Raw genomic sequence first — 11,486 nt, forward strand, 5'->3', positions numbered from 1 at the left:
AAAAAAAAGATAAAGAAAAAGACTCTCATGTAACTACCACAAAATAGATAACTGAAAGTTCAATGCTGGTTTCTCCACTGGGCTGCACACCTGCCTGTTCAGCGGCTCCTGGACTCCATGAGTGCCAAATCAAACATGTATTTTCCTCAAACCGCCCATATTCCCGTGCTCTGTACAGCAATTAGTGACACCTCCATCCACCTAGTCAACCAAGTTAAAAACCTGAGTCATCTCTGACCCTCTCTGTCCGTTCCTTCCTATATCCGACTGCTTGCCAGGTACTGCCCACGGAACAGCTTCCAGACCGACTTACCTGCATCTAATCTCTCCCTTCTTCACCCCACTGCCAGAATTCTCTTCTTAAAGCTCAGATATATGTTACTACCTGCTCAAGAACCTTACACTTTTTCTCCCATTTCCTATGGAATAGTCTAACTCCCTAGGATAGCACCCAAGGCTTTCCATAATGTGGCCCACTCCCCCACCGCTTCTGGTTTTGACGATGCCCAGGATTTAACTTATATTGGTCACTGAGTGATGACACAGAGTGGTCAGTGCCACTGAAAGAAGTTTTATTACTCCCAAGGGAAGGGGGCACATCATGCCATGCAGGGCCACACAGGGGAGTACCAGGGTCAGTCAGGAGGCACAAGGAGCAAGGGGAGAATATGGCCCAGAACCTTTACTGTGGTTTCTGTGGGAAGAAATGGGTGAGGCAGAGTAGGCAAGTCTGAACAAACCTAGGAGTGGATAGTTTGAATAAGGTTGGTCTCTTAGTTGTCCAGTTCTTGGCCCTGGGGTGATTTAGGGCAGGGGAAATATTGGCTTGGTATGTGGGAGTTAGATAAAGGAAGTGGTTGGGATGTGGGCTTTGGATCAGTTGCTTTGTACATGGCAGGCAGGTTCATAGGCAAGTTGTTTGTTACTCTAGGAATTAGCTCACCCTGGGAGGAACAGTTCCCTCGGGGCTGCAAGGTCCCAAGATGTCAAAGCATCATAAAATACACAACATAAAAAACATGGTTAACACACATTCCTTTCCTAGGAACCCTCTGCTCACAGCTCTAGTCGCCCCAGAAAATGTCCTTCTTTATGAAATAAGTTCTGTAGTGCCTCTCTCAACACTCTGCCACCACCCATGCCCCTGAGCCCCCAAGTCTGGTACCTGTAACATGACCCCTTCCCTGTCCCTGTGGCACTGACACAGGCACCCAATCTACAGAGTGGCTGGCCACCTATGACCAATGTGCCTGCCTCAAAGAGATGAACTGGGCCGATCAGATTTCCTCTCTTAAGGATTTAAAATAAAAGCCACAAAAGGAGATTGCCACTTGATGTTAAGGTGAACCGGGGGGGCCCTGAAGTAGACTCAGGGCCTTTGCAAGCCACGTGTGCTGTGCTCCACCCTTCCTGCCACTCTACACCTCCTCCAAAATACTACAAATAGTCCATAATAACTATCTGGAGCTAGTGCTAGAGTTTTGTTTTGTTTTGAATGTTTCTTTCAAGTACCAAGATTAACAGATATTCACAGAGATTGACAAACTGTAGTAAACAGGTCAGAACGGATCAAGCCTGGGAGAGAGGGTGCAATGATATCCTTTTTTAAGCCCCCAAACGTGTTGCAAAGTGTTTTAAATTTCATATAAACGTTTAAAGGACCACATAAAGACAATCCAGTGCAAATGCATCTTGCAGTTTCAAAGGCATTTCCAGCTGCTTTTTAAAGTTCTCACACTGGGCTACAGAGCTGCAAAAAATCTCCAGGCGGATCCACCTACTGCTCCCCCTCCCTTGGGTAGCGCTGAACCAAATCCGCAGACTTTGTCGATTGCTTCTGCCTGGGCAGATCCGCCTGGATCGACTGCTCTTGTCTGGCCCGTCCCCGGGCGCGGTAAAAGCGTTTGAATCCAGCCTGGTGGCCGCAGCCACATCCTCAACCCTCACAGTCCTGACCGGCCTCAGCCGCCTCCTCTTTCTTTTACATCCCTGACTCTCCCGAATCACCAAGAGTGGAAACGGAGAAGCTCAAGCCGCCGCCATGTCCGAGGCTTATTTCCGGGTGGAGTCGGGTGCGCTGGGGCCTGAGGAGAACTTTCTTTCCTTGGACGACATCCTGATGTCCCACGAGAAGCTCCCGGTGCGCACAGAGATCCTTATGCCGCGCCTCGGCACTTTCTTCCTAGACCGGAGCGGAGGGTCCGAGGCTGACAACGCAATCCCTCAGGTAAGCGATCCAGCCCGGAAAGACTACAACTCCCGATAGGCCTTGCGAGCTTGGGGGGGGGTGCGGCCCGCGTCGCTGGGCGCGCTGCCTCTGGGATCTGTAGTTTTACGGGGAGGCAGGGCCGTGAGTTAAGGAGTCTTGTCCGCTGGTCCCCCGCCGACCTAGCCTTCAACACCCCTACGGAAACTAAATTTATAGTGGGTCGTCAGGCTCCCTGCAACACGGATTTCATTTTTGAAACTATCCATATTCAGCAATGTCTTTACACCCCTACGTGTGTTGATGCTTAAGGATTGGCGCCTACGGAATACTTGAGGACCAGGGTTCTGATCACTTTTGCCTTAGAACACAACAGTTTGGGGTTGTATAGAGTAGATGATGTCTGGGAACCGCAGATTGCTAGATTCATTACTGCGTAATGAAGACGGTATCAGCAACCATTTCCTGAGGGCTTTAGTGTAGGCATGGATGGGGTGGGGGGAGTATACTTTTCCATCTATTACCCCTTTAGTCCTTCAACAACCCTATAGTTAGGTGTTGTTACATATAAGGAAATTGAAGCCCAGAAAGTTTGGGCCAGGGTCTCATTGTAAGGGATTCGAACCTAGGACTGCAGGACTTCAAATTCGAGTTTGTCCCAGGAACATGGCTTGTAATGGTTATTTTTGATTTCCTATTTAACCTAAGTTTTGTTTAGAAGGGTGCTTTTGTTTGGTCTGTTTTGAGTTAATTTTTATCAAAGTAAGGCATATGCAGAGTTTAAAAAGTTAAATGGTACCGAAAGATTTATAACAAAAAGTAGCAGGTTCTGCCTTGCTTCCCTCATGCCCCTTTCTATTTCCACAGGATCTGTCTACTTTTTTCACAGTTTCTTCAAAATTCACCTCCGCATTTCTAAGTAATGTTCTTACATTTATCTTGATTTTTTTTTTTTTTTGCGGTACGCGGGCCTCTCACCACTGTGGCCTCTCCCGCCGCGGAGCACAGGCTCCGGACGCGCAGGCTCAGCGGCCATGGCTCACGGGCCCAGCCGCTCCGCGGCATGTGGGATCCTCCCGGACATGGGCACGAACCCGTGTCCCCTGCATCGGCAGGCGGACCCCCAACCACTGCGCCACCAGGGAAGTCCCTTAAACTTATCTTGATTTTTTAAAAAAATTTAGACATTATTTATTGACTTTCCATTATAGTAGTTAAGGATTTAGTTCTCTTACACACTGATATACAGATCTATCGTCCATATTTTATTCCTATTTCCTTCGTTTTTACTTAATGTCCTTTTTCTGTTCCAGGATCCCATCCAGGACACCACATTGCATTTAGTAATCATGTGTCCTTAGGCTCCTCTTGGCTTTGACAGTTTATCAGACTTTCCTTGTTTTTAATGGCCATGAATTTTGTGGAGTGCTGGCCAGGTATTTTGTTGAGAATGTTCCTCATTTGGGATTTGTCTGATGGTTTTCTTTATGATTAGACTGTGTTTGGAGGAGGAAGACCACAGAGGTAAAAGTGCAGTTTTTACCACATCGTATCAAGGGTACATGCCATCAGCATGACTTATGTTGATAGATACCTTGATCACTTGATCGAGGTGGGGTTTGTCAGGATTCTTCTCTGTAAAGTTACTCTTTTTTCCCACCTTTTTTCTCTCTGGAAGGAAGTCATTATGTGCAGCCATACTTAAGGAGTGGTGAGTTGTGCCCCACTTCTTTGAGGGCACAGTGTCTGCATAAATTACTTGGGATTCTTCTGCATGGGAGATTTGTGTCGGAAGGTTTTTAATGACATTTAATATCATTCATAGACACAGGACTATCAGATTTTCTTTTCTTGTTTTACTCTTGGTACCTTGTTTTTTTCCCCTAGGAATTTGACTATTTCATCTAAATTTTCAAATATAGTGTTATAATGTTCAAATATCCTTTTACTATCTTTTAAACATCTGTGCAATTATAGCTGTGTCCTGATTTTTATTCTTTTTAAAAAAAATAAATTTATTTATTTATTTTGGCAGTGTTGGGTTTTTGTTGCTGCGCGCCAGCTTTCTCTAGTTGTGGCGTGTGGAGGCTACTCTTCATTGCGGTGCGTGGGCTTCTTATTGCGGTGGCTTCTCTTGTTGAGGAGCACAGGCTCTAGGTGCGTAGGCTTCAGTGGTTGTGGTGTGCAGGCTCAGTAATTGTGGCATACGGGTTTAGCTGCTTCGCGGCATGTGGGATCTTACCGGACCAGGACTCGATCCCATGTCCCCCTGCATTGGCAGGCAGATTCTTAACCACTGTGCCACCAGGGAAGTCCCCTGATTTTTATTCTTGATATGGAGAAATTATGATGTCTTTCTTAATTAGTCTTACTAGGAGTTTATCACTTGTGTTAGTCTTTTCAAAGAACTAAGTAATGGCTCTGTCAACTTTCTCATTTGTACTTTTATTTTTAGGTCGTTAAATTCTTATCTTAATTGGTTCTTTCCTTCTACTTTCTTCAGACTTGATTTTCTTTGTTCTCTTCCACCCAGTCACATTTTGAGATGGGTACCTAGGTCATTGATTTTTCAGCTTTCCTTTTTACATTTTTAGCTATGCATTTCCTCTAGCTTTAACTAGATTTCACAAGTTTTAATTTGATTTTCTGATTTCCATTGTGAATTCTTCTTTGACTCATGGATTATTTGTAAGACTGGTGCTTAGGTGCAAACATTTGGGGATTTTACTATGTACACTTTTGGGTTTTGATTTCTGGCTTAGTTACACAGTGGCAGAGAACATAGTCTGAATGATTTCAGTTTTTTGAAGGTTAACGCTTGCTTTAAACCCCAGCATAAGATCAATTTAACCCTTCTATATATGCTTGAAAAGCTCTATATTGTGAAGTAATGGTCTGCAGTACATAATTTATATCTGTAAATTAGGTCAAGTTTGTTATTTGTTTTGTTGAGATCGTCTGTGTTCTTACAGTTTTTTTGTGTTTGCTACTTCTCATTTATCTAAAGAGAAATGTTAATGTCTCCCACAATGATTATAGGTTTGTCAGTTGCTCTTTTTAATTCTGTTAATTAAATAGTATTTATATTCTTCTTGTGGGTTTAATGACCCTTTTATTATTGTCACATGTCCCTCTATCTCTAGTAATGCTTCTTTCTTTTGATTACTGTTTGCATAACTTTTTTCCATCCTTCTATTTTCAACCTCTATATGTCTTTATATTTATATTTACGGTATGACTCTTTTAAGCGGCATATAGTTGGGGTTTTTTGGTTTGGTTTGACAATTTTTTTATTGGTATATTTAATGTACTTACATTTATTTAATTATTGATTTATTTGTGTTTATTTTTACCTTCCTACTATTTTCTTTGTGTTCCATCTGTTTTAGTTTCCTTTTTCTTTTTTGACTTCTTGTGTATTAATCAAATTTTTGTTATCCATTTTCCTTTTTATTATTTATTCTTCTGTTATTTTAGTGGCTACCTTAAATATTACACAATCATTTCTGACTACCAAAAATGTTATATGAATTACTACTTTCATCACTTCACAGTCAGTGCTAGAATCTAAGAACATTTTTTTTTCAGTACGCGGGCCTCTCACTGTTGTGGCCTCTCCCGTTGCGGAGCACAGGCTCCGGAAGCACAGGCTCAGCGACCATGGCTCACAGGCCTAGCCGCTCCGCCGCATGTGGGATCCTCCCAGACCAGGGCATGAACCCGTGTCCCTGCATCGGCAGGCAGACTCTCAACCACTGTGCCACCAGGGAAGCCCTAAGAACATTTTAACTCCATTTTCTCCCTCCTTTCTTTTATGTTATTGTTGTATTGTAATTTGACTCGTTTTAAATCCTATAAAACATTATTGTCATTTATTGTTATTTTTATATTTACACACTTATTTACTCTTTCCATTACTCTTTTTTTTTTTTCCTTCCTACATTTCCATATTTCTTGCTGGGGTCATTTTCATTCTCCCTTCTTGATTTCTTTACTCTGGGTCTTCTAGTGATAGATTCTCCATTTCTGTCTGTACAAGGGGTCCTAAAGACCAACGTTGGGTTCGATGATTCACTAAGAGGACCCACAGGACTCATCAGATAGTCATGCTTGTGTTTAAATTTTAATACAGTAAAAGGATAAGAGCAAAATCAGCAAAGGGAAAAGGTGCATGAGATGAAGTTTGCAGGAAACTAGACATGAGTTTCCAAGAGTCCTGTCCCAGTGGAGTCATGTAGGACACACTTAATTCCAAAATTGAACTGTGACAACATGTGTGAAATATTGTCTACCAGGGAAGCTCATTAGAGACTCAGTACCCAAGTTTTTACTGGGGGAAGTTTAATATAGGCACTCTCTACCTAGCATATACCAAGATTCCAGACTCCAAGAAGGAAAGCAGGGGTTCAGCATAAGCCACATTGTTTGTACAAACAGTGTAGGTGTGGGCTTCCCTAGTGGCGCAGTGGTTGAGAGTCCACCTGCCGATGCAGGGGACACGGATTCGTGCCCCGGTCCGGGAAGATCCCACGTGCCACGGAGCGGCTGGGCCCGTGAGCCATGGCCGCTGAGCCTGCGAGTCCGGAGCACAGGCTCCGCAATGGGAGAGGCCACAACAGTGAGAGGCCTGCGTACTGCAAAAACAAAAACAAACAAACAAAAGCAGTGTAGGCGTATTGAGGCACTCTTATCAGTCCCAGGAATGGTGGGAACTCTCCTGAAACCCAAATTCCCAGATACCAACCAAGGTCATCCTTACAAGCAGGCCTTTCTAAGGAGAGCAGTCTCAGGCTGCTGTGTTAACTTTTTAGTGCACACTTTCTGTCTGGAAATGCCTTTTTTTCACCTTTGCTTTTAAAGGATATTTTCACTCGGTATAGAATTTTAGTAAGCAGTTATTTTCTGCCAGCACTTTGTAGTCGGCTTTAACTCTTATTGTTTCTTCTTTAAAGGCAATATATTCCTCACCTCCACTAATAGCTGCTTTTGTCTCTGTCTTTGTTTTTCAGCAGTTTGAGTAAGATGTGCCTCGTTGAAGTCTTATTAATATTTATTCTTCTTGGTATTCATAATGTTCCTTGAATCTGTGATTTTATATTCCTTTTAATTTTGGAAAATTCGTGGCCATTATCTCCAGCTATTTCTTTTGCCTCAATCTATCCCTCCTCCCCTTCTGGGATTCAAATTACATGTATGTTAGACTTTTTTTTTTTTTTTTTTTAACCATATTCCATATGCCTCTTAGGCTCTTTTCTGTATTTTCTCTCTATGCTTTAGTCTGGTTATTTTCTACTGTTTTTTTTTCCAATTCATGATCCTCACTTCGTCTATGTTATATCTGGTAAAACTGTTAAATTTGACTTAATCTAGTGAGTTCTTAAGGTCAATGATTGCATTTTTCAGCTCTGGAATTTCCATTTGATTTTTTATTTATTTTAAAGTCAGAGCCTAATTACTGTTGATATTTAGTGCCAAATATTGGACTTTGCTTTTTTCTCTTCTTTCTTGGATCTTGACCCCTCATGTCCTGGCTGCTTGGGCAGCTTTGAACCAAATATTTTTCTCCCCAGTCCTGTGAGGTTTAACCAAAAGCTCTGCTCACCCACCCCTCAAAGCCACCCCCACCTTTAACAGCAATTCTCCTCTGTGAGAGTTTGTGCCTTTGTTGCCTCCTTAACCCAGTTATGCTTGCCTTTTTTTTTGGATGTTTCTCTTTAACTTCTTGCATTCAAGATTATGAAACTTTGCTGTGGGCCCTGCCCTCCCTTCTCCTCCTCCTGTTCACCCTGGTGGTGTGTGGGTGAGGTGCGAGGGGGGACCCACAAATATATATCAGCCCAACAGCCCTAAGTCTTCTCCTTTATTATTAGGAAACAAAACAACACCAACAAAAAGTGTCATCATGAGTGTGAACAACACTGTCAGATGAGTTAGTTGAAGTTTTTTTTTGTACTTTGTCCTCAAATTTAATGGATTAATGTGTCTTGTATATATAAAAAGAAAACCTCTAAAAAAAATGTCAGAGAAAGGCAAATACTGTATGATTTTACTTATATGTGGAGTCTAAAAAACAAAACAGGTGAACAAACATAACAAAATGGAAACAGCCTCGCAGATACAGAGAACAAACCAGTAGATGGTTGTTAGAGGGGAGGGAGGGGCAGGAGGAGTGAAATAGGTGAGGGAGATTAAAAGGTACAAACTTAATTACAGAATAAATGAGGCACAGGGATAAAGTGTTTTTTTTTTTAAAAAGTGGAGTCTATATGATCTTAATGGAGAACGTTTTCCAGATTCTCATTGGGATATTAAAATGCTGGCTGAATTTCTAGCTGTTTTATATAGAGCTGATTGCTTCAATTTGTAGCTTCTGCAAATTTTTAACTGCCTGTTTTTAGGAGTATAAATGTTACTTTTTTGCAGACCTTTGAGGTAAAAACAGGCCCTTGCATATGCTATTCTTGTCTGTTCATTTTAATGTTTCTGCAGCTTGGACTGCAGAAACTGCTTGCATCGTGGCCACCTCATCTATTTACTAATTCTGTTAAGGCTTTAAAAAATAGAGACATTTACCTTTTCTGTCATCTTTAAAGCTGCGTATTGGGCTGGGGAGGGGCTGTAGCCTGAGCTCAAGCTGACTCTATTTTTCTTTATATTCCCCAGCACCTAGAGAGGTGCTTGGCACACAGTAAGTAGTCAGACAGTGCATATGTGGAATAGATGTTGAATCTTCAAAAAAAGTAGAAATGTTTACTATATCTCTGAAGTATCTGCAATTGGACAGTTTTTATTTATGTTAGTTAGAAAACTTTCCCTTTGTGTCACATTTTTGTTCTCGACTTTGTTTTTGGTATATAAATCCTTTTTCTCTCTCCTTTCCATCATGACATAAAACTTCAGCCCACACAGTTCATTTCTTCACGTCACAGCTATATCTTCTGTATTTGACAGTTATACCCCTAAAGAGAACAGGCGGTATTGATATTCCCTCAGGCCATGTGCATTTCCTTTTTGTCACACACATTTCCTACTATGTTACTTGTTTTTAAAACCTACAATACTGTGCGATACAGGGCTCAAAGCTTGAACTCCCCTTGTGGCTGGCAAAAGGACTTTTTGACAACAAGCGCCGGATCCTTTCTGTGGAACTTCCCAAAATCTACCAGGAGGGTTGGAGGACCGTGTTCAGTGCAGATGCCAACGTGGTGGACCTCCACAAAATGGGACCACATTTCTACGGGTTCGGCTCCCAACTCCTGCATTTTGACAGTCCAGAGAACACAGACATCTCCCAGTCTCTCCTGCAGGCAAGTTATTGACGTGAAAACCTATGGCACTGCACATGTCCCAGGAGCCAGCCGTGGCAGCCACCAGATGTTACTCTTACCTGGGGAGTGTATGATTTATACAATCAGTTTCTTGTTATTCTGGGTCAGCCTACAATTAGACTGTGTTTGCTGATTATATACACATGTAAATATGGCTTGTCTGTCGCTCTTCATATTTGCTTGCTAAGAGTTGGGACCAACAGGAAGTCCTGGAAATAAGATACTTGATTACAGGTGGCAGAGGAGACGCAGACCTCCTTCTAAGTCCTAAACCATATTCTTGCCTTTCGTGCCATTTAAATGTTCAGGGATTAAAATGTATCTGATTTCTGTCTCTCGCTTCTTCAGACGTTTGTTGGACGTTTCCGCCGCATCATGGACTCCTCCCAGAATGCTTACAACGAAGACACTTCAGCGCTGGTAGCCAGGCTAGATGAGATGGAGAGAGGCTTGTTTCAAACAGGGCAGAAAGGACTGAATGACTTTCAGTATTGGGAGAAGGGGCAGGCCTCTCAGATCACAGCTTCCAACCTGGTTCAGAACTACACGAAGAGAAAATTCACTGACATGGAAGACTGAAGGCCAGAAGAACACAGAATTGCTCCCTGTAGACTTATCCCTCTGTGTGTCCTTGATAGGAGCCTAGTTGACCTTGTATAGGGCCAGAATCATGTCCCATCTTGTGACTTATTCCCAGCAGCACTGTCGGGAGTGCTACCATCTGGTGGGGAAACAACATGCTGGAGGATGTCCCTGGCCCTATAAGTCTTCCAGGACTATCCCACCTGCTGACCCACAGACCAGACCTACTTAGCCCAGGAACCCACAGCCAAGGAGAAACCAAAGTCCTTCATAAATAAGGATCATGAATGCATATATCGCAATAGAGTTGGAACTGGGATTCCTCGTGCCTGGGAGTTTGGACAGCCTTAGATATCCAGTTTCACTAGCTCCAAAGGACGGGTACAAATGGGCCTTCCTAACCTGTTCACAAAATGTCCTCTTGAGCTTAATTGCCTCATCTTCCTCATGGTTGCACAAAGGACAGTACCCCCAGGATGCTGGCTCTACTTGTAACTATCTCCTGCCACCTGCCTATGGGGAGTTACCCAGTTTCAAAAAACAGTTGCCAAGAATAAGGAAGGAGGGCTTCCCTGGTGGCGCAGTGGCTGAGAGTCCGCCTGCCAATGCAGGGGACGCGAGTTCATGCCCTGATCTGGGAAGATCCCACATGCTGCGGAGCGGCTAGGCCTGTGAGCCATGGCCACTGAGCCTGCGCGTCCGGAGCCTGTGCTCTGCAGCGGGAGAGGCCACAACAGTGAGAGGCCCGCATACCGCAAAAAAAAAAAAAAAAAAAGAATAAGGAAGGAAAATGGAAAGCCCCGTGAGTGGCAAGGCTTTTACTAAAGAGAAGACATTGCTTTCCTCTTCTGTGAGGAGGGCTTCATGAACTGGACTTCACGCCTAGGCGGAAATGGTTAAACTGAGCTTGTTTTTGCCTCTAGATCTTTAGAGCCCCCACACAGTTATTCCATGCTCTCCCTAGGAAAGCTGTCAGGGGGTTGTTTGGAATCACAAAGTAGTTGTTAAAGGGTGTTAACCAGCCCTTATTACATTGAAATCAGGGCTTCAGGGTTGCTGGTTATGAAGAGCCCTGTTTGAGAAGCTTAGCATGGCAGATGTGAGTGGGCAAGAGACCTCGGTCATGGTTTTTTACTCTTCAGTAAGTTTTGCAATATTATTATATAACAGATTCCTGACCAGTTACTGAGACTCAGTTTAAGCAACCACAAAACTCTTTCCCTGGAGATCAAGGAGGAAACCTCAGGCAGAGTAGGAAACAGCATCCCTGGGACCCACTGGACTTTTTGAAGGGCAGTTACCACCACACCATGGGTCCCCTTCCAACTTCCCACAACTAGTGAAAATTGCCTTTGTCACTGGAAATTACA

The 11,486-nt window shown here is 43.2% G+C and overlaps 1 protein-coding gene across 2 annotated transcripts; it reads left to right on the forward strand.

The window, feature by feature from the left end:
• Window positions 1-2,041: 2,041 nt before the first annotated feature.
• On the forward strand, window positions 2,042-10,154 carry GINS3 (GINS complex subunit 3; the record flags this gene model as incomplete). Of its 2 annotated transcripts, XM_082677388.1 has the most annotated exons (3): window positions 2,042-2,227; window positions 9,280-9,513; window positions 9,883-10,154. In XM_082677388.1, 3 exons carry the CDS (start codon window positions 2,042-2,044, stop codon window positions 10,111-10,113), a joined length of 651 nt encoding a protein of 216 aa, XP_082533514.1. In that variant the 3' UTR covers window positions 10,114-10,154. The 2 variants fall into 2 exon arrangements, with proteins under 2 accessions (XP_082533514.1, XP_082533515.1); XM_082677389.1 differs by lacking the exon at window positions 9,280-9,513.
• Window positions 10,155-11,486: the final 1,332 nt, after the last annotated feature.

Source organism: Grampus griseus (assembly GCF_964374135.1).
Source record: "Grampus griseus genome assembly, chromosome: 19".
NCBI lineage: Eukaryota > Metazoa > Chordata > Mammalia > Artiodactyla > Delphinidae > Grampus > Grampus griseus.